Source organism: Neoarius graeffei, chromosome 10, assembly GCF_027579695.1.
Source record: "Neoarius graeffei isolate fNeoGra1 chromosome 10, fNeoGra1.pri, whole genome shotgun sequence".
NCBI lineage: Eukaryota > Metazoa > Chordata > Actinopteri > Siluriformes > Ariidae > Neoarius > Neoarius graeffei.
Window position 1 is genome coordinate 3,528,927 of NC_083578.1, and position 23,647 is coordinate 3,552,573.

At 41.9% G+C, this 23,647-nt stretch overlaps 1 protein-coding gene across 1 annotated transcript in view; it reads left to right on the top strand.

The window, feature by feature from the left end:
• The window catches only part of LOC132892686 (alpha-2-macroglobulin-like), a 110,358-nt gene that overhangs the window by 16,586 nt on the left and 70,125 nt on the right, over positions 1-23,647 (top strand). The window contains exons 6-13 of the mRNA XM_060930998.1: positions 155-323; positions 9,096-9,180; positions 13,675-13,774; positions 16,185-16,296; positions 21,500-21,609; positions 22,517-22,747; positions 23,023-23,086; positions 23,307-23,452. Coding sequence (XP_060786981.1) covers positions 155-323; positions 9,096-9,180; positions 13,675-13,774; positions 16,185-16,296; positions 21,500-21,609; positions 22,517-22,747; positions 23,023-23,086; positions 23,307-23,452 — 1,017 coding nt within the window. The remainder of the gene's footprint in view (positions 1-154; positions 324-9,095; positions 9,181-13,674; positions 13,775-16,184; positions 16,297-21,499; positions 21,610-22,516; positions 22,748-23,022; positions 23,087-23,306; positions 23,453-23,647) is intronic.

The following is a 23,647-nucleotide window of genomic DNA, read 5'->3' on the forward strand; positions in this document are numbered from 1 at the left end:
TTACATTCTTTTTTTTAAGCTGCTAGAAACATAGTATATATCAACACATTTGCTCATTCATGATCATTTTTAATTTCATGACCATATTTTAGGATGCAAGAGTAATGCATTAATTTTGTATATTTATTTGTTTGGATGTTTGCTTTAATTTGAGGACCCGAACTCAAACATCATTGGTCAGTGGCTGAATATCCCCACATCCAGCGGTCTTGTGGATGTGTCATATCCCATCAACTCTGAGGCCACAGAAGGAGTTTATGTTATCACAGTCTGGGACAAGAACAACAACGAGTTCACACAATACTTCGAAGTCAAGGACTACGGTCAGGCCCAGTTTATCTTTATTAATGTCCTTGGAATGCCAAATACAGTATATCTAATCTATATTTTACTGATAATATTATGATCAACAGTGATAAAAATATAAGTTATTTAGCTTTTCATTATTTATTTATTTAGCTTTGAATTTAATGTTTAAATGTAATGAGATGAAATGTACATTTAAATATAAATATTACAAATAATAATTTAGAATATTCTTTAGATAATTTGATCCACACTAGTTTTAAATAAATAAAATTAGTACCATTATTGTCATTTTCAAAAAATGTAAAAAAAAAAAAATATATATATATATATATATATATATATATATATATATATATATATATATATATATATATATATATATATATATAAATGTTGTTTTAAATTCAAATAACATTATCAGGACTTGTACTATGTGTAAAGTACTTTTTTTCTTGTCAGAGGTTTGCATCAGATAAAAAAAAGCAAAGCAAAGAGGAAAAAAAATACACTCCAGAATTTTTGAAATGCAATCTGATATTTAACCGTTTTACTCTTTATTTATTTATATATAAATAAATATTCCATTTTTGTACCTTTAACTTTTCCAGCTTCTTATTGCCCCGTCCCAACTTTTTTGAGATGTGTTGCTGTCATGAAATTTTAAATGAGCCAATATCTGGCATGAAATTTCAAAATGTCTCACTTTCGACATTTGATATGTTGTCTATGTTCTATTGTGAATACAATATCAGTTTTTGAGATTTGTAAATTATTGCATTCTGTTTTTATTTACAATTTGTACTTTGTCCCAACTTTTTTGGAATTGGGGTTGTAGGTATGTTAATTAAAATAGTAGGTTACATGTAATAAATTATATTATAATCATGTCAAACAGTAAATGAAGGTTAGTAAAAGTTCCATTTGAGAAAAAAGGATTGATACCACAAGCAGTGTTCGATCCAACTAAAGATGGCTGAACCACATCAAGTATATTATGTAAACAAGGATAAGTGAAAATATTCATAAATTCTGAAGTTAAATTGAAAATCTATCCAGTCATTTATAACAAGAATTTAAATCTTATTCCTTTTTGGAGTGTTCTTTGCTGTACAAAGATGTTGCAGATTTGGCACGAGCTATAATATCACTGCTTGGGTCGCAGTTGTAGCTCCTCATCACACTTCATTTAAATTTGCAGATGTGCAGTTCATGTGTCTGCAGCCGTATTTTTTCTGTCCTCAGTATGAATTTTCCTAACCAATGAAAAAGCCCTCTCACTATCTGCATTGCTCTGTGGGAGGCACAGGAAAGCAGTAAAAAGTTGTTTCAGCATTGGAAACCTGGCAACACCCAGAGCAGTTTTTACATCCAAGACCTTTCCCCTATATACATCTATTATTTTCCTAGTCAATAAAAGAAAATCAGAGCACGGCAAACATGTAGATGGTGTTAAATTGCTTCCATCCCCGACTACACATTTTAGAGACAGGTTACCAACGGTCGTTACCACCATTACTCTTCATTCAGTACTTTTCCAGTTTACTGACAACTGATGGTAGTAATGAGTGTTGGTCATCTGTGTCTACATATAATGTCTATCAGCAATTAAAATGTTTAGGGAAGTGAAACCAGAAATTGCCGGGTAACTACAGTTGCCGTTGTATCAACGGTGACTCCCAGTATCGCCTCCGTAAATTATCATGATCATAGAGGAAGCTTTCCTACATGCAAACAGTAAAAACTTAAAAAAAACCCCACAAATGCTTACTTGTGCAGTCTTTGAATTGGGAAACTTTTTTTTTTTCTCTAGCTGCAAGAAAATGGTCTGCCACAGTTGGGGGGATGTTGTGTTCCACAAGAAATTGGCAGAACATAACTTCTGCAGCCGTTACAGAAGTCTGGGCAGTCTGAGCCGGACTTAAATGACCAAGAAAACCATGTGCAACTATAAAACCACATAAATCGAAAATAGCTCCGTTTCATTGGGCATGCGTGTTTGAAAAATAAATGGTGGATGCTAAGAAAATTCTCAGAGTAATGGAAAAAATCTCTGATACAAAATGTAATTGTGACAGTTCGTACGAGTGGGAGGAGCACAGAAGGACAGCAGGCCAGAACTGAGTTCACGAAACTCTTTTATTTTGCACTTTTCAGTTGCAATACTCTCCAGCCATGCATGCACACACACACAAGTTGTCTGGTTGGGGAGAGAGCTCTCCTCCTCTGCTCTCTCTCTCTCTCTCTCTCTCTCTCTCTCGCTCTCTCTCTTTAAATAGGATGCGGTCACTGGGGAAGACACACAAACACACGTTAATAAACATCAGGTGCAGTGATTCTGCCACTTACCTTCCCTGACCCGCCCTCCGGTCACAGACCGATGCTTGACCACGCCCCCGCTGCCACATACCCCCACAACCCAACTCAGGCCGGGTGACCATCTGGCCTGCAACCACCTCCCCCCCTCCCCCCGACGGGAGAGGAAGTCTGCCACAACCATCTGCGCCCCCAGCCTGTGGATCACCTTGAAGTTAAAGGGTTGGAGTGCCAGATACCAATGGGTGATCCGCATGTTGGCATCCTTCATGCGGTGGAGCCACTGGAGGGGTGCGTGGTCCGAACAGAGGGTGAAAGGGTGTCCCAGCAGGTAGTAGCGGAGGGCAAGGATCGCCCACTTGATGGCCAGGCACTCTTTTTCGATGGTGCTGTAGCGCCCCTCACGCACCGACAGCTATCTGCTGATATAGAGCACTGGACGGTCCTCCCCCTCCACCTCTTGGGACAAAACAGCCCCCAGCCCTCTGTCCGACGCATCCATCTGCAACATAAAGGGGAGAGAAAAGTCAGGGGAGTGTAACAGTGGCCCCCCACACAGTGCAGCCTTCACCTCAGAGAAAGCCCGCTGGCATTGCTCCATCCACTGGACTGGATCTGGTGCCCCCTTTTTAGTGAGATCAGTCAGCGGGCTGGTGACGTCCGAGTAATTAGGTATAAACATACGATAGTAGCCAGCCAGCCCCAGGAACTGTCTCACCCCCTTTTTGGTCTTGGGCCTCAGGCAGGCCGCAATTGCTGCTGTCTTGTTAATTTGGGGACGCACCTGCCCGTTGCCCAAGTGGAATCCCAGTTACCATATGTGGCAGCGGGGGCGTGGTCAAGCATTGGTCTGTGACCGGAGGGTGGAGTCAGGGAAGGTAAGTGGCAGAATCACTGCACCTGATGTTGATTAACGTGTGTTTGTGTCTCTTCCCCAGTGACCGCGCCCTATTTAAGGAGAGAGCGAGAGCAGAGGAGAGCTCTCTCCCAAACAACACACCTGATGTGTGTGTGCACGTGTCTGGCTGTGTGTGTATGTTTGTGAGAGACCACTGAAAAGTGTATAAAAATAAAGAGTTACGAAACTCAGTTTTGGCCTGCCATCTTCTGTGCTCCTCCCACTCCCACGAACTGTCACAGTGGTGCCGAAACCCAGGATTTGGAGCACAGAAGAAGAACAGCCCCATGGAGTCCTCCCCTTTCACCAACCTGGTCCATGCCCTCACCACGGCCCAGCATAGCCAGCACCAGGTGCTAGTCACCCTCCAGAAGGAGCAAGAACAACGGTTCAAGGCCCTGGTGCTGGCGCAGCAGGAAGATCGACAGGCGTTCCGGCACCTCCTCGAGTCGGCAGGGTCCACCACCTCCACCGCCGCGGGCCCTTCCCCCCTCACCCTAATGAAGATGGGCCCGCAGGATGACCCCGAGGCCTTCCTCACGCTCTTTGAGCAGGTAGCAGAGACCTCGGGCTGGCCGGTGGAACACTGTGTGACGCACCTCCTCCCCCTGTTAACGGGCGAGGCGCAGCTGGCCGCGCTACAGCTTCCCGCCGACCACTGGCTGGCCTATGCGGACCTTCACCGGGCCATCCTCCAGTGTGTGGGGCGTGCCCCTGAACAACAGCGACAGCGCTTCCGCGTATTGCGCTTGGATGAAGTCAGCCGGCCATTCATGTTTGGCCAGCAACTCCGGGACGCCTGCTGGCGGTGGTTGAGGGCCCACAACCGCGACGCCGAGGGAATCATTGATCAGGTGGTACTGAAGCAGTTCATCGCTCGCCTACCAGCAGGAACCGCAGAGTGGGTCCAGTGCCACCGCCCGGCGTCGCTGGATCAGGCAATCGAGATGGCGGAGGACCATTTGGCGGCTGTCCCGACGGCAGGACAGCAGACAACCTTTTCTTCCCTCTCTCTCTCTCTCTCTTTCCCCCTCCTGTGTCTCATCCTCGCCCTGTTCCCCCACCGCGGAGGCAGGGGCTGGCACCACCCCAGCCGGCCCGCCGCACCCGCGGTGCCCTCCCATTTCTCCCTTCTTTGTCTGTCTCTCCCCCCCCTCAGGTGAGTGAGCCGCAGAGCACCAGTGCAGAGAGGAAGCCTGGGCCGGTTTGCTGGCGTTGCGGGGAGCCGGGCCACCTCCAACAGCAGTGCTCGGTAAAGGAGGTGGGCACGGTGGTTCGGATCCCCGACACGCCAGGAGCCGCCCTCGATTGGGCCAGAGCATATCGCATACCGGTGAGTGTCTAAGGGGATACATATCAGGCGTTGCTGGACTCTGGCTGTAATCAGACCTCAATCCACCAAAGCCTGGTGCAAGACGAGGCATTGGGGGGAGCACAATTGGTGAAGGTGTTGTGTGTGCACGGGGATGTTCACAACTACCCTTTATTGTCAGTCCACATTCTTTTTCGAGGGGAAAAATTTAGAGTAAAGGCGGCGGTTAATCCTCGCCTTACCCACTCAATAATTTTGGGGAATGATTGGCCGGGATTTGGGGAATTAATGACTCATTTAGTGAAGAGTAGGTCCTGCCGTAGTTCTGCACGGGGAGGTCCCGGTGTCGCATTGGTGGGAGCAGCTGTCACAGAGCCGTCTACATCATCACGTCAGAATGAGGAGCTGCCGGCTCCTCCTCCTTCTATTGGGGAATCTATTGGGGAATTTTCCATTAGAGCAGTCACGAGATGAGACTCTGTGGCATGCATTTGACCAAGTGAGAGTAATCAATGGTCAAACACTCCAGCCAAATGCCACCCATCCTTCACCTATTTTTCGATTATGAGGATAGATTATACCGAGTGACACAGGACACTCAGACTAAAGAGCAAGTCACACAGCTTTTGATTCCAAAGAGCCGCCGGGAATTGGTATTCCAGGCAGCTCACTTTAATCCCATAGCTGGACACTTAGGGCAGGATAAGACACTAGCATGAATAATGGCCCGGTTCTATTGGCCAGGGATTCGCGGCAATGTCTGTTGGTGGTGTACGGCATGCCGCGAATGCCAGTTAGTAAATCCAGCGGCCATTCCAAAAGCGCCTTTGAGCCCTCTCCCATTAATTGAGACCCCATTCGAAAGAATTGGGATGGATCTCGTCAGGCCATTAGATCGGTGAACATGAGGGTACCGCTTTATTTTAGTTCTGGTGGACTATGCAATGCAATACCCGGAAGCAGTGCCTCTTCGCAATACCTCAGCACGCAGTATTGCGGAAGCGCTCTTCCGCATCATCTCCCAAGTTGGAATCCCGAAAGAGATTCTGACTGACCAAGGCACCTCATTTATGTCACGTACACTGAACGAACTGTATGGGTTATTAGGGATTAAGCTGATCCGCACCAGCGTGTACCACCCACAAACGGACGGTTTAGTTGAACGATTCAATCTCACCCTCAAGAATATAATTTAAAAATTCGTAAGTGAGGACGCATGTAATTGGGATAAATGGCTTGAACCCTTGTTATTTGCAGTGCGAGAGGTCCCCCAAGACTCCACGGGGTTCTCCCCATTCAAATTATTATATGGGCGTAAGCCGCGCGGCATTCTAGATGTGCTGTGAGAAAATTGGGAGGAGGGACCTTCACCAAGTAAAAATGAAATTTAATACGTTATTGACCTGCGTGCAAAACTCCACACACACACACACCTAACCCAGGAGAATTTGCGGCAGGCCCAAGAACGGCAAACCCGCCTGTACGACAGGGGTATGTGCCTTAGGGAGTTCGCACCGGGAGATAAAGTACTCGTACTGTTGCCCACATCAAGCTCCAAATTGATCGCCAAGTGGCAAGGACCCTTTGAGGTCACACGGTGAGTCGGGGACATTGACTACAAGGTGAGGCGAATGGACAGGTGGGGCACTACAGATTTACCACCTCAATCTGCTCAAACTCTGGAACGAGGAGGTCCCCATGGCATTGGTGTCGGTGGTTCCGGAGAAGGTGGACCTGGGAACAGAGGTTCCATTGGCATCGCGTACCTCTCCAGTCCCCATGTGAAGACCACCTCTCCCCAACCCAACTCATGGAGCTTGCCCAGTTGCAGACCGAGTTTTCGGATGTGTTCTCGCCCCTGCCCAGCCGCACCGACCTCATAGAGCACCACATTGAGATGCCCCTGGGGGTGGTAGTGCATAGCCGCCCTTACAGACTACCCAAACACAAGAAAAAAGTGGTTTGGGAAGAACTCGAGGCCATGCTCGAAAGGGGCATCGTCGAGGAGTCCCACAGTGACTGGAGCAGCCCAGTGGTCTTGGTACCCAAGACTTTTACTCGACACTGGATTTGACAAAGGGTTATAGGCAGATCCCCTTGACTCCATTATCCCGAGAAAAAACGGCCTTTTCCATACCGTTCGACTTACACCAGTTTGTCACACTTCCTTTTGGGCTGTTTGAGGTGCCTGCTACATTTCAGCAGCTAATGGATAGGGTCCTCCACCCCCACGCCACCTATGCAGCCGCATACCTGGATGACATCATTATTTATAGTAATGACTGGCCGCGGCACCTACAAAACCTGAGGGCCGTCCTTAGGTCACTGAGGCGAGCAGGTCTCCCAGCCAACCCGAAGAAGTGTGTGATTGGGCAGGTTTGCAGTGCGAGAGGTCCCCAAATCCCAGCCAATCAGTCCCCAAAATTATTGAGTGGGTAAGGCAAGGATTAACCGCCATCTTTACTCTAAATTTTTCCCCTCGCAAAAGAATGTGGACCGACACTAAAGGGTAGTTGTGAATATCCCCGTGCACACACAACACCTTCACTAACTGTGCTCCCCCCAATGCCTCGTCTTGCACCAGGCTTTGGTGAATTGAGGTCTGATTACAGCCAGAGTCCACCAACGACTGATATGTATTCCCTTGGACACTCACCGGTATGCGATACGCTCCGGCCTGATCGAGGGCGGCTCCTGACGCGTCGGGGATCCAAACCACTGCGCCCACCTCCATTGCCGAGCACTGCTGTTGGAGGTGGCCCGGCTCCCCACAGCGCCAGCAAACCAGCCCGGGCTTCCTCTCTGCACCGGCACTCTGGGGCTCACTCACCTGAGGGGGGGAAGAGACAGACACAGAAGGGGGAAACGGGAGGGCACCGCGGGTGCGGCGGGCCGGCTGGCGTGGAGCCGGCCCCCATCTCCGCGGTGGGGGAACGGGGCGAGGACGGGACACAGAAGGGGAGAGAAGGAGAGAGAGAGAGAGAGAGAGAGAGAGAGGAGAGGGGAGAAGAGGATGTCTGCTGTCCTGCCATCAGAACAGCCGCCAAATGGTCCTCTGCCAGCTCGATGGCCTGATCCAGCGATGTCGGGCGGTGGCACTCTACCCACTCCGCGGTCCCTTCCGGTAGACGGGCGATGAACTGCTCCAGTACCACCTGATCGATGATTCCCTCGGTGTCGCAGTTGTCGGCCCTCAACCACCACCAGCAGGCGTCCCGGAGTTGCTGGCCAAATGCGAACAGCCGGCCGACTTCCTCCAGGAGCAGAGCACGGAAGCGCTGTTGCTGCTGTTTGGGGGTGCACCCCACACGCTGGAGGATGGCCCTGTAGAGGTCTGTGTAGATCAGCCGGCGGTTGGCGGGGAGCTGTAGCGCGGCCAGCTGTGCCTCGCCCCTTAGCAGGGGGAGGAGGCACGCCGCGCACTGTTCCACCGGCCAGCCCGAGGCCTCTACTGCCTGCTCGAAGAGCGTGAGGAAGGCCTCGGGGTCATCCTGCGGGCCCATCTTAGTTAGGGTGAGGGGGGAAGGGCCCGCGGCGGTGGAAGTGGTGGACCCCACCGATGCGAGGAGGTGCCGGAACGCCTGTCGATCTTCCTGCTGCGCCAACACCAGGGCCTTGAACCGTTGTTCTTGCTCCTTCCTGAGGGCGACTCGCACCTGGTGCTGGCTCTGCTGGGCCGTGGCGAGGGTGTTGGCCAGGTCCACAAAGGGGGAGGACTCCATGGGGCTGTTCTTTTCCTGTGCTCCGATCCCTGGTTTCGGCACCACTGTGACAGTTCGTATGAGTGGGAGGAGCACAGAAGGATGGCAGGCCAGAGCTGAGTTGACAAAACTCTTTTATTTTGCACTTTTCAGTTGCAATACTCTCCAGCCATGCACGCACGCACATACAAGTCGTCTGGTTGGGGAGAGAGCTCTCCTCCTCTGCTCTCTCTCTCTCTCTTTAAATAGGGCACGGTCACTGGGGAAGACACAAACACATGTTAATAAACATCAGGTGCAGTGATTCTGCCACTTACCTTCCCTGACTCTGCCCTCCGGTCACAGACCGATGCTTGACCACGCCCCCGCTGCCACAGTAATTTTCCCGTATGAAAATCAGTGTACGCCATATTAGCCAAAAGATTGCGTTTTCCCGTACAAAATATGGGGAAACCGTATAACTTGACATGTATGTTACACATGATGAAAATGTCTTGCAAAAGAACACAGTTCAAATTAGCAGCTACTATATTTTAACGCTGTGTTACACCATCTGTTACAGTTCTGCCAAAATTTGAAGTGACGGTCCAGCTGCCTCCAAAAATAACCATCTTGGACACGTATGCCATCCTCAAAGTGTGTGCAAAGTGAGTGTTCACTATTTAATAATCTTCTGCTTCATTACTCCAGACTGGGATTAAAAAAAAACAAACACTTTTAACATTTTAAAAAAGCTAATATACTGTCATGTCTGCACTCTAAATGTCAGAAGAGGCAAAAATACACACACATTAAAAAAAATAAATAAAAAAAGTACACACATTCTTTCCTGAAGTAGAAGTAAACTTACTTGTGTAAAAAAAAACTCCAGTAGATGTAGAGATACTGATTCAACTTTACTCAAGTAAAAGTACAAAATTACAGGATATGAAGTGTACTTTAAAAAAAAAAGCTCTTTAAAGGACATTTCCACCAGCTATTTCTGTGCAAAGCTAACTGAACATGACATAATATAAAAAATATATATATTTTACATACAGGACACTTTTTCGATGGAATAAAAATTTATTCTATTCCCTTCTAGCAGGTTTCATTCATTTGGTTTGATAGCATGCAATATTGTTAGTATATCGCGCATCCTACATACAGTTAGGTCCATAAATATTTGGACAGAGGCAACATTTTTCTAATTTTGGTTCTGTACATGACCACAATGAATTGTGAACAAAACAATTCAGATGCAGTTGAAGTTCAGACTTTCAGCTTTAATTCAGTCGGTTGAACAAAATGATTGCATAAAAATGTGAGGAACTAAAGTATTTTTTAAACACAATCCCTTCATTTCAGGGGCTCAAAAGTAATTGGACAAATTAAATAATTGTAAATAAAATGTTCATTTCTAATACTTGGTTGAAAACCCTTTGTTGGCAATGACTGCCTGAAGTCTTGGGACATCACCAGACACTGTGTTTCCTCCTTTTTAATGCTCTGCCAGGCCTTTACTGCAGAGTTTTTCAGTTGCTGTTTGTTTGTGGGCCTTTCTGTCTGAAGTTTAGTCTTTAACAAGTCAAATGCATGCTCAATTGGGTTGAGATCAGGTGACTGACTTGGCCATTCAAGAATATTCCACTTCTTTGCTTTAATAAACTCCTGGGTTGCTTTGGCTTTATCTTTTGGGTCATTGTCCATCTGTATTATGAAACGCCGACCAATCAGTTTGGCTGCATTTGGCTGGATTTGAGCACACAGTATGTCTCTGAATACCTCAGAATTCATCCGGCTGCTTCTGTCCTGTCTCACATCATCAATAAACACTAGTGACCCAGTGCCACTGGCAGCCATGCATGCCCAAGCCATCATACTGCCTCCGCCGTGTTTTACAGATGATGTGGTATGCTTTGGATCATGAGCTGTACCACGCCTTCGCCATACTTTTGTCTTTCCATCATTCTGGTAGAGGTTGATCTTGGTTTCATCTGTCCAAAGAATGTTCTTCCAGAACTGTGCTGGCTTTTTTTTAGATGTTTTTTAGCAAAGTCCAATCTAGCCTTTTTATTCTTGAGGCTTATGAGTGGCTTGCACCATGCAGTGAACCCTCTGTATTTACTTTCATGCAGTCTTCTCTTTATGGTAGATTTGGATATTGATACGCCTACCTCCTGGAGAGTGTTGTTCACTTGGTTGGCTGTTGTGAAGGGGTTTCTCTTCACCATGGAAATTATTCTGCAATCATCCACTACTTTTGTCTTCTGTGAATGTCCAGGTCTTTTTGCATTGATGAGTTCACCAGTGCTTTCTTTCTTTCTCAGGATGTACCAAACTGTAGATTTCGCCACTCCTAATATTGTAGCAATTTCTCGGATGGGTTTTTTCTGTTTTCGCAGCTTAAGGCCCGGTCCCACTGGCCGATGGACACAAAACGTATGCAAAAAGGACACAGCGGACGAGCAAAATTTCGGGGGTGGCTCTATCCGTTTTCATCCGCTCCAGAAATGGACAATATTTGCGAAAATTTGCGAAAACAGAACGGAAAAGAACGGACGTGGGTAGTATATAGCGGGGATGTTAAACGCATGTTCATAGGAAGCCTAGCGGATGAAAGCGGATGGAAGTGGATGACAGCTCCAAAGGGGTTACCGGTGATAACTGAGAAGCGGACGCATAGCAGAAAGAGTGGATGCATAGCGGATGAAGGGGATGCATCACGTACGCCTAACGGAAACGAAGGGGATGTTGCGCGGATGTATATCGGATGCAGACCGATTGTCCGCTAGTTGTCCTTCTACATACTCTAGACATACTCCAGACATCCTCAATATACGAGATACATCCCAGATATAAACGCTTTGTCCGTTTTGAATACTTTATATACGAGATGCATACGCTTACATCCTTTCTATTTCCGTGCTACTAACGATGAATAGACGTTTCATGTACCTTATCTTTCCTCCCTTTTTCCGTTTTCAGCTGCAGCGGATGTGAGTTGCGAGGATGCCCAGAGGATGCAGAGAGGATACAGCAGACGTTTAACGGATGATAACGGACATAGAACGTTTGTTGCTCGTATATGTTGCGGATTTACATCGTACACGGCGGAAAGTTCATCCGTTCTAAAAGTTTTGTGCAGCTCAAAACTTTTTGCGCGGATGAAATCACAGTGGACGGATGCTCGATGGATAGAGCGTATGAAGCACGTATGCAATGAGTACACAACGGATGCATAGCGTTTTCCAACGGATGGCAAAGATTTTTTTACGTTTTACATCCTCTTTGCATCCGTAAGTGCAGTGGGACCGGGCCTTTAAGGATGGCTTGTTTCACCTGCATGGAGAGCTCCTTTGACCGCATGTTTTCTTCACAGCAAAATCTTCCAAATGCAAGCACCACACCTCAAATCAACTCCAGGCCTTTTATCTGCTTAATTGAGAATGACATAACGAAGGAATTGCCCGCACCTGCCCATGAAATAGCCTTTGAGTCAATTGTCCAATTACTTTTGGTCCCTTTAAAAGCAGGGTGGCACATGTTAAGGAGCTGAAACTCCTAAAACCTTCATCCAATTTTAATGTGGATACCCTCAAATGAAAGCTGAAAGTCTGGACTTTGTGTCCATTATATAACTATAACTTGAATATGTTTCAGTAAACAGGTAAAAAAAACAAAATTTGTGTCAGTGTCCAAATATATATGGACCTAACTGTATATTACGCCACTCTACCCAATGGAGAATGAGCGTGCAGTATTGTTACAACATGAAAACAACAAGACAACATGATGTCACACATCAGAGATGTAAAACTTCTGTGCTGTGAGCAACTGACAATTTGTAAACAAACATGGCCGCCAGGTTTGCTTCTTTAAAAATTGAAGATTTTGATAGAATTTTGGCTGCCAGGTCGCTCTGTTGTGTGTAGCTGTTGAGGTTGATTTTAAAAGTAACTAAGTAAATTATACAGGGGAAAGAAATAATATTAATAACAATAATAATATTTGGCTTGACTGCGCTAGCTTTGGCCTTCGCTAACACTACACTGGCTGGAAGCTAACTGGACTGCCGTCCTAACAGCACCGAGTCACTGGCAAGCTAGTGTTGGCCTTCGAGAATGCTGATATGAAGAGAGTGTATAATAATAATAATAATAATAATAATAATGGCTTTTTTCATGGTCTATCAGATATATTCCATTCAGCTACTCATCTTCAACTCATTCAATATCATGCTAGCTGAATGGAATATATCTGATAGACCACTCAACACCAGGCAATTTTATTTAAATATATTATTCAGATCCACAATGTATTTCGGATGAAAAATGTGAGTTTTTTCATATCTTCATATCTTCAAGCCGACATGTGATTTTCCTTTTATTATATCAACACGTAAAGAAAAAAATCCCCAAATTTATCAAAACAATTAATTGATTTCCTCACGAGTGACAGATAGAGATTTATGTCACGGTTTTGGTTCTGCATGTCCCGGATGGAGCTCGTATGAAAAATGGCAGTGATGAGTGGCAAATTTTTCAGTAAAACACTCAGGTCTATGCAATAAATGGCTTTTTTCTGTGGTTGAGTCTCCCCCTTATCAATAGTTTTCATCTTGTTATGTCTTTTTATGTGGGATATGAATCGATGGACACACCAAGGGGCCATCTTTTCTGTGTTATTGTTCCTCCTATTTAGGTTGAAATCAGTATTGATTTTGGGAACGCGCGCAATGTTGCAAAATAAATATAATCGATAAGTTCCCTCAAATGCATTAAAACCAAAGTAATGAATCTGATTTGAAAATGTAAGGAGTAGAAAGTAGATATTGGTGTTACAGTGTGGGGGGTAAAAGTAAAAAGTTGTCAAAAAAACAAATCCTCAAGTAAAGTATAGATAATTAAAAACTCGACTTAAATACAGTAATGAAGTATTTGTATTTAGTTTCTTCCCACTGCAGTAAGTGTGACTTTAAGAGATTAATCATTCCTGGAAAAACTGAACCAAAGCTCAAACATTTATGTTGGAATTACAGTATGCTGGATTTTAGGATTGTTTCACTTTAAAAATTTACAGTGAGTCATTTTTAACCCCAAAACCTGTCATTATAAGTGTATAAAAATCATATGCCATATTTTCTGTACTACGATCTACAGATATGCGTACGGGAAGCCGATGAATGGGACGGTGAGGGCCACTGTCTGCCATAACAGCTACAAAGTGATTCCCAACATCTGTAGGAAGTATAAAATGGAGGTTAGTGATTTTTATTTTTAATCAAGAGAAAATGCTTGTAAGTGAAACTATCACACTTCCTTAGTGACTCCTTTGTATTAAAAGAAAGTTGTTTGTGCTTCATACTTTGTAACTCGAACCTTCCTTCGAAATACTCAACACTGACATTAAGTTTCCCTTGAATGCTATTCAGATGGGATTATTTTTCCTTTATTTACACATAAGTAAGAAAGTACGACTGTTTCACATGGGAGAACTCACAGGTCACATGACTATAACCTATTTATAAGCTGTAAAAACCTTTGAAAGTGTTGCTTCTCTGCCACATCCTTTTAAATATTGTCTATTTTATAGTTTTCCATTTTTAAACTCAGACTCTTTGGTTTCAGTGGGAGACAATAAAAAATACTGAGCACTTCTTAGACATGCTTCCTTGATTCAAACATTAGAAAAATCCCAGAGATAGTCCTTTACTAATTACATGACACACTTCCACATGCAAATTTAATCCAATCCAAAATATCAACAAAACATTCATTTATAACCAAAGCCACCCAGACCAGGAGAAACATTTACTGAAGATGACTAACACAATTCTGTAATACAAGTTTTATCTACTGGTAAACAGTGTTGGTTGGTTACTTTCTTCATGTTATTGATGATCTGTTCATGCTGAAGTTCATTGTTTGTTCACGTTAAAGCTAGACGGCCTTTCGATTTCATAAAATCAGTGAAATTTAGTTCCGTCTGAAATGTGGTGATTGTGATATCTGTTTATTTCTGTAATATCTCACAAAATATCAGGCCATTCTGTGGCTGGGAAGTTATTTAATTTGAGGGGATTAAAGCAAATAATGTGCATGAAATCGCTCGCTTCGTGCAGTCAAGCAGACAGAGGAAGTCCGTGTGCGCATGCGCAGGCTTACCTTCTTCTTCTTTTGGGTTTTACGGCAGCTGGCATCCACAGTGTTGCATTACTGCCATCTACAGGTTTACCTTTGAGCGTGCACTGACAGTTCCATCATTCTGTCGCTAAACGAACAGCTGATCACACCGAGGTGCTCGCTGAGCGCTCATATTTATTAGTTTGGTCCTGCGTTTCCTTTCCTTCGTATATAACATAATGTCTTTTCTTCTCGCTTTCCATTACTGTAGTCACTCTTTCACGTTTCATTCGCACACTCACATCCTCCATTTTTCTCTCCTGTTTAAAATTTGTATCCCACAATGCCTTGCGTGAACGGGGAAAGCCCACCACATGATGCAAGACGTAGTATCTTGAATTGGGTCATGGTGAAGCAGAAAAAATAGCCGAAAATTTAGGGTCACATGGCCTGAAATTCATTAATTGTTCTATTTGATAATAATAATAATAATAATAATAATAATAATAATGATAATAATAATAAAATTGGAAGCCTGTGATTCGAATTCAGTAGCTTTTGGTCCACTAAACAAAAATAATTGGGTGTCGGGAAAATTCTTTTTATGACCTACACTTGAAAAATCTGAAAGGCAGTCTAGTTTTCAATAATCTGTTTAACATAGTCAGTTAAGGGGACCTTTTAGAAAGATCAAATATTTCTATAACAATATATTGTGCGATGATAAATCATGACAAAAGTTATGATGAATCAGATCGATGAAATAAAAAATGAAACATGATTATTATCAGGCTGTGTAATCTCTTCATTTTTCCTTGCTGTAATTGTGTTTTTTAGACAGCAGAGGGTGGAATAATGTACAATAACAATCGGGAATACATATGACTTCACCTTAGGCAGAAGTAACACAGATCTAATGCTGCAACAACACAAAAAATAACAGATGTAAAATGTGAAAGAGCTGTTGTGTGATTGTGTACAAATAGATTTAACAAGAAATCAGAGCTATCTCTCTCTTTTTGCAGACTGCTGAAAGATAAAGAAAGAGAAACAAATGGACAAAGTAAAAATGTTCATACATTTATGAAGAAAAAATATATTTGTTAACGTTTTTCATTTTTAATAAAATGAATATTTTGGTGAAGATGCTATTACATTTTATTCCAACCTGTACAAATGAGGGCAAATAGTTACTCTTAGTTATTAACAAAATGTAACAAAAGTAAAGACTTAAGTTAATAAATAATAGGAAAATAAACGTTGGGGTTTTTTTGGTAATACAATTTTATTAATTTAGTTTTTTTTGGGGGGGGGGGTTCAAAAATACTGTGGGAAAATGGAATTGTGAACTTAATATCATGAATCAAATCGAATTATGAACTGGGTGAATCTTTACATGCCGAGCGACTAACATCCAATACCAGTGTGTAAGGACTGATACAGATTCCTACAAATTTGAGATGTGATTATTTTTGTCTTTTTCTGTAAAGTTGTTCAGTGACATTGTTCTTGATAAATTTTCTTTAAATAACTTTCTTTTCCTTTAGACTGACAAGAATGGCTGTGCAGAACGTGTCATAAATCTGAAAGAATTTGCATTAAACGATTCACGCTCTGAGTCAATCGTAGCTGATTGTGAAGTGGAAGAATACGGAACTGGTTAGAGATTACTGTTATTGCCATCATTATTGGACAAATACATGTTTTTATGCTTTTAATTTTTTTAAAATTATTAACAGTTTTATGTGTTGGCTTGGCCATTTGGACCAAATATACAAGTAAACTTTAATAAAACCATCTTGAATATCTTGAGTATCAGCAAGCAAAGAGAAATTTCTGAAGTCTAATTCTAGACCTCTCAACTAATTTCAACCTTAACACTTCTAAATTGGCTGATTTAGAAAATTTGTTTGCCAATAAAATTCAATTTCAAACTTTAAAATAATTAAAATTAAAATAGGATTAATAATCTTTGATGTGCCATTCTCAGAAAATGTGATGAGTAAGGTAAAGACATTTTTTTAATTGTATACATTAATTTTAGTTACAATCCCTGTAAATATATTTAATAGACAAAAAGTATATTTCATGAATTCACAAAGCAAGAGAGATCATTATTATTATGAAAAAAATAATGCCCAGTTGTTGTCTTTACCATTAGCCATAATGTCTTTACCATTACCCTGTAGAGTAATAGTAAAGACAACACTGGGCAACAGTAAAGACATCTCATCTCCCCAGCAAACACAAAAACGTTTATATAATGTTGTATAAACGTTTGGCTAACGTTTCAGAAACGTTACAAAATAACGTTTATAAAATGAAAATTTGTGGACAATTTTTTCGTTTTATAAACGTTTGAAAAACATTCTGGAAACGTTTCAGAAACGTTTTTTAAAACATTGTATAAACGTTTCTTAAAACCATTGAAAAACAATAGTAAAATGTTTCTTTAATGTTTTAGAAACATTATTAGAAACATGTTCTCATCTCATCTCATTATCTCTAGCTGCTTTATCCTGTTCAACAGGGTCACAGGCAAGCTGGAGCCTATCCCAGCTGACTGCAGGCAAAAGGCGGGGTACACCCTGGACAAGTCACCAGGTCATCACAGGGCTGACACATAGACACAGACAACCATTCACACTCACTTTAGAGTCACCAGTTAACCTAACCTGCATCTCTTTGGACTGTGGGGGAAACCGGAACACCCGGAGGAAACCCACGTGGACAACGTGCAAACTCCACACAGAAAGGCCCTCGCCGGCCACGGGGCTCGAACCCGGCCCTTCTTGCTGTGAGGCGACAGCGCTAACCACTACACCACTGTGCCGCCAGAAGCATGTTAATACCTGTTAAACTTATAATATAACAACACATTTTTGTTATTGCACTTAAGTTTATTTCATTCCTCTTTGCAAGTTCAACAAAACCGATTTGAGAGCAGAGTTTTTTTACATAGACAATATTCACATTTACATATAAAGCCCTCATGAACAGCAAAAATGATAAAGATACTAGTATTAAAAATTTATCTAAATTTATTAAAGAAGCCTTGCTACTAAGAACCAAAACATTAAAGTTAACGTAATCATAGCAAATGCACAAAATCAGTTAAAAGTTGAAATAAACAACAACAGCAACAGGCTCAAAATGGCGCTACTTCCGGTCCCTGCGCCTGCGCAAAGACGTAGGTCGCGCAGGCGCAGGGAACCAGCGAACAAAATGCCAGGGCCAAAACGGCGTGTATTTTAGCAAATATAAAACGACGAATGGTCGTCTATCCAAATTATTCAAACCATACTTGATAATTACGAGACTAGAGCCACACATTTAATGATTTATCTATCTATCTAGATCTACATCTAAAAAATATTTAGCTAGATCGAAGGGTTTTTTTTTCAACATTTATTAAACGTTTATACAACCACTTATTTTCCATAAAATTATTCCCATGTTTTTTGATACTTTTTAAAAACGTCATCATGTAGTGTTTATAATCACGCAATTAATTGTAGAAATTTTAATATTATCTGTTTTAGCCAGAAGTCTCTGAATATGAGGGCATCATGGCTCAGGTGGATAAGGCGCCATACCATAAATCCGGGGACCCGGGTTTGATTCCGACCCGAGGTCATTTCCTCATCCCTCCCCGTCTCTCATTTCCTGTCTCTACACGGTCCTGTGCAAAAAGCCCCCAAAAAATATCTTTAAAAAAAGAAGTCTCTGAATATGTATAACATTTCATAAATGTTGTGAATGAAACGTTTTAAAGAGAACGTTTATAAAATGTCAATAAAACGTTACTCATTTACTGATTATTTTGATAATTGTAATACAATCATTATGACATCTTAATATCTAAAAATACCAAGAGATGATAAAAAATGTGCCACGGGTCAGCAAATATGACTTTATTAAATTTTCACCAACGTTTCATAAAACCTAACCTTAATGCAACCCAAATGAAATGTTTTATAAACGTTTTGTGTTTGCTGGGTCATCTCATTATCTGTAGCCACTTTATCCTGTTCTACAGGGTCGCAGGCAAGCTGGAGCCTATCCCAGCTGACTACGGGCGAAAGGCGGGGTACACCCTGGACAAGTCGCCAGGTCATCACAGGGCTGACACATAGACACAGACAACCATTCACACTCACATTCACACCTACGCTCAATTTAGAGTCACCAGTTACCCTAACCTGCATGTCTTTGGACTGTGGGGGAAACCGGAGCACCCGGAGGAAACCCATGCGGACACGGGGAGAACATGCAAACTCCGCACAGAAAGGCCCTCGCTGGCCACGGGGCTCGAACCTGGACCTTCTTGCTGTGAGGTGGCAGTGCTAACCACTACGCCACCGTGCAGCCCCCAGTAAAGACATCTCATGGCATTTTTGGGTCACTGAGTCCAGAAAAAAAATCTAAACAAATTATACTTTTATTATTCCATCTTAACTTGCTACTTGGTTAACGAAACGTTTTCAACATGCAGCATCATTATTGTTGTCATTCGGGGGTAATGGCAAAGACAGTTTATTTCTCCGACATCTCGAAATTTCATATTTACCTGATCAGTATCCTGGATTCCAACATTGATGCACCAGTGATTTTTTCAAAATGGCTGCTCAACATCGTTGTCCTTCCTCATGTAGCTGCACTGCCCTCTATTGTCAAAGCCCTGAGTTACAGCATGATTTTACCATTTGGGTAACGGTAAAGACATCAAGAAAGTAGATATTCTTGTGCATGTATTTTAGGCTCTACACCAAAAGCCGCTGAAACAAAGATCATGATATTTTCCGCAATAAAAACTGAAAGTATAGAGCTCATATTGCAGAAAGAAAAGTGAAAATAAATGTAAAAACAAAGGAATTATTTTCATTCAAATGTCACTAATCCTCATTTAGACACATCGCAGTCATGACATTTTGGTATATTTCATATATATATATATATATATATATATATATATATATATATATATATATATATATATATATATATATATATATATATATATATATATATCAAATGCAGACAAGTTGTCTCAATATTTTTTTTTACTGCTCTGTTAAATTCTTTCTTAAAATAAATGTATAATAGAGGACCAGGATTAATGGAGAAAAATGAAAAAAAAAACCACTTCATGTTTAAAACTGGCGGCACGGTGGTGTAGTGGTTAGCGCTGTCGCCTCACAGCAAGAAGGTATGGGTTTGAGCCCCGTGGCCGGTGAGGGCCTTTCTGTGCGGAGTTTGCATGTTCTCCCCGTGTCCGCGTGGGTTTCCTCCGGGTGCTCCGGTTTCCCCCACAGTCCAAAGACATGCAGGTTAGGTTAACTGGTGACTCTAAATTGACCGTAGGTGTGAATGTGAGTGTGAATGGTTGTCTGTGTCTATGTGTCAGCCCTGTGATGACCTGCCGACTTGTCCAGGGTGTACCCCGCCTTTCGCCCATAGTCAGCTTGGATAGGCTCCAGCTTGCCTGCGACCCTGTAGAAGGATAAAGCAGCTAGAGATAATGAAATGAGATGTTTAAAACAGAATTTGTCACATTTTCTGAGAATGGCCCCTATACAGTGATGTGCAAAAGTCTTAGGCACATGTAAAGAAATGCTGTAGACCAAAAATGGCTGAAAATTAATTAAATGAAATGTTTCATCATAAAAAATGTGATGACCTTGTGACTTGTCCAGGGTGTACCCCGCCTCTCGCTCATAGCCAGCTGGGATAGGCTCCAGCTTACCCACAATCCTGTATAGGATATGCAGTTATGGATAATGGATGGATGGATGTTTCTACGTAAAAAATACTATAAACGGTAATCAGTAAGCCATAATAAATGAAACAAAGTCTATATTTGGTGTGAGACGACCCTTTGCTTGAAAAAAGAAAAAAATATCTGTCTCAGGTCCAGTGCGTGCAGTTTAATAAGGAAATGAGCTGTAGGTTTTACTGAGCATCTTACAGAACCAGCCATTGCTCTTCTGGACACTTTAGCCAGCATCTCACTGGGCTGCGACAACCTGTGACTAGTTGGAGACACAACAATTGCAATAAAATATGCGAATTCAGCTCTCACACTTCCTGCCTCACGGAAACTGACTTGAGAAGGGTTCGTGATGGCTTTGTGACACCAGCAACGCATTTGCAGCTATTTTGAGAGAAATTTTGTTGCACAAATTTTTTGAACATGTTCAAAATTTCAGCGACAAAGGAGTGACACTTTGCGACTCATGCGAGGAAATTGAGAAGCCCCGCGAATGTTTCAAGACACTTTTGAAACTCTCTCGCGAATGATGTTCACAATTTGTCGCAAGCTGTCGCAGCCCAGTGAGATACTGGCTTTTGACTGTCACACTCGCTTCTTCATTTTACACCAAAACCCAGTAGCCTTCATTATGTTTTCTTTTTTAATCTGAAAAGTGTGCTCTTATGGAATATGCTGCTCAGGTACAAACAATTTTTTTTCCTGTAACATTTAATTTTGTGCTGGGGAAAAAAAACAACCTTTGGACTGTAAAATGTTTTTGTACTGATTCACTAATGTAGAAGTCATAAAATAGAAATCTATAACAAAGATTATATATATATATAGGGAGCCTAATACTTTTGCACAATACTGTATATTCAAAATATTTTTCAGCTGTTCAGATATTTTTTGTTGTTCATAGCTTCCATACCTCCATCTCAAAACAAATAAATTTGTTCCTCTGCAAAACTTGAAAGGTGGAATTGTACTTTATTGATTTATTTACAAGAAATCATGTTTCCATTAATTATTAGCCACATTTGCTTCTTAGCTTCGTTTTAATCATCACTCTGATTTTGGCTTTGTGTTTACACTGTGTTTATGATGTAGGCGTGATTCAGAAGATTTCATGCGACTCTCCTATAACAGCTATGATGCACACAATTACATTTGAGAATTCACTAACAACGTTTAAGCGCGGACTGGCATATGACGGAATGGTAATTATATTTTTGACCATTAAAATAAATCGTTTTCATCAGCATTTTGTATAGGTTTTGATAAACAAACATAAAAGCACTCAGCTAGGAACGTTGCTGACTGCTAGCTTTGTCTCATTATGTAGCAAGCTGAGAAAGTGTCAGCCTAATCTCAGCCTAAATTCTATATTGTGCTCCAGGAGGTGAACTAGTTAATCATGTATTTAAAACCATTACACAGTGTCATTAAGTTATCTGATGTTTGGACGACCATCAATTTAATGAAATCTAGTAGATGATTATGCAAACTAGGCTATCTAATGAACATCAAGTAAACCAGTTTACTACATAATTAAATCCAGAACGTCAGTTTGTGACTTAATATTGTGTAAACTACTTTATTAAAAAAGCAGTGTGTGTGTGTGTGTGTGTGTGAAGCATTTTGAAGCCATTTTCCTCTCCATGACAGCTTAAGATGACATTGTTTCTGATCTTTCTTTCCTTCTTCATTAGATTAAACTGACCGACCCAAAGTCCAATCCTCTAAGAAGGAAAAGAGTGTATGTGATTGCAACTTATGGTAATAAAAAATTAGTCCAGAAGCTGCTTACCAATGACCAAGGGCTCTCTCAGTTTTCCCTCAACACTAAACCTTGGAGTTCAGAGCAAGTCATTTTAGAGGTGTGTGAAGTCTTGATACTTTTTCCTTCTTTTTCTTTTTCTCCTTTTTTTGAATGAACCCTCATGCTATGTTCATGTGAAATAAGAAGACCATGTCCATCTGAGATGTCATTCCCTTATATTTTGCTGAAGTTAATATGACAAAAAAATCTTGTTATAAAACTGAGAATTCAGTAGCACTGTGATATTATATCATGTTAGAGTGCCTTATCTTTCAGTTTTTCTTTCATTTTTTTCTTTTACATAGGCACGGACTGAAATGACAAACAATCTACGCATAGCAGATTTGCCCACCCCATACTACCCTACAGCCAAGCTCTTTCTTCAGGCTTTCTTTTCTGAGAGCCAGAGTTTTATTGAACTGAAGAGCAGCTTGAAGCCTTTCAGCTGTAATACAAATGCGATCATCAAGGCTGAGTACAGGATCCAGGAGAGTGCACTCAGACCACAGCAGAGCACCTTGACCTTCTACTACATGGTGTGTTTGGCTATCACTATCGCATTATAACATGGGATTAAAATCAAGAAACATTGCGGAATGAAAATACTTTTACTGTATTAATTTGTTTTAAGTGATGGTTACCTGAGGATAAAATGAGTGAAAATGAGTACTTACTCAAAGACTTTTATACTCCTAGTTTTTCATTTGAAAGTATTTTTTTACAAGTTTCAAACATCATAAATTATTTTTCTGTACCCGGAAATATCATTTAATGTGTTATAATTTATGCATCTTCATTTTAATTTGTCTAGGTGATGAATAAAGGACATTTAGTTCAAGAAGGACAGATCATAGAAGCCATTAACCCTGGAACAGGTTCATTAACATCACACCATCCATAAACTCCAAAGTCCCCACAACTGATACAACACATGTACTTTTCTCATGAAACTTTGATATTAACGATACAGCTGATGTTTTTTATTTGGCTCTGTTTTGAAGATTTTTAAAAAAAAATTATTGTCCCACTAATATGAACCCCTAAACGGTGCTGCACTGGTGGCCGATGCACATTAACTCTTTGTTTTTTTCATAGAGCACAGAGGTGAACTGGTGATTACTCTGCAGAAGATGCTAAAGGTAACCCCTGTTGCTCAGGTGGCCGTGTATACAATCCTTCCCAGTGGTGAGGTCATAGCAGACAGCATGAACTTCCCCATTGAGCTGTGTTTGCCAAACAAGGTCAGAAATCAACCTTAAAAGAAGTCTATGCCTTTTTTTTGATACCTATGTTTAACAGTCAATAAAAGGCATTTTTCTGTACAGACTAATCAGCCGACACACACACACATATATATATATATATATATATATATATATACACTGTATATATAGGGCAGCACGGTGGCGTAGTGGTTAGCACTGTTGCCTCACAGC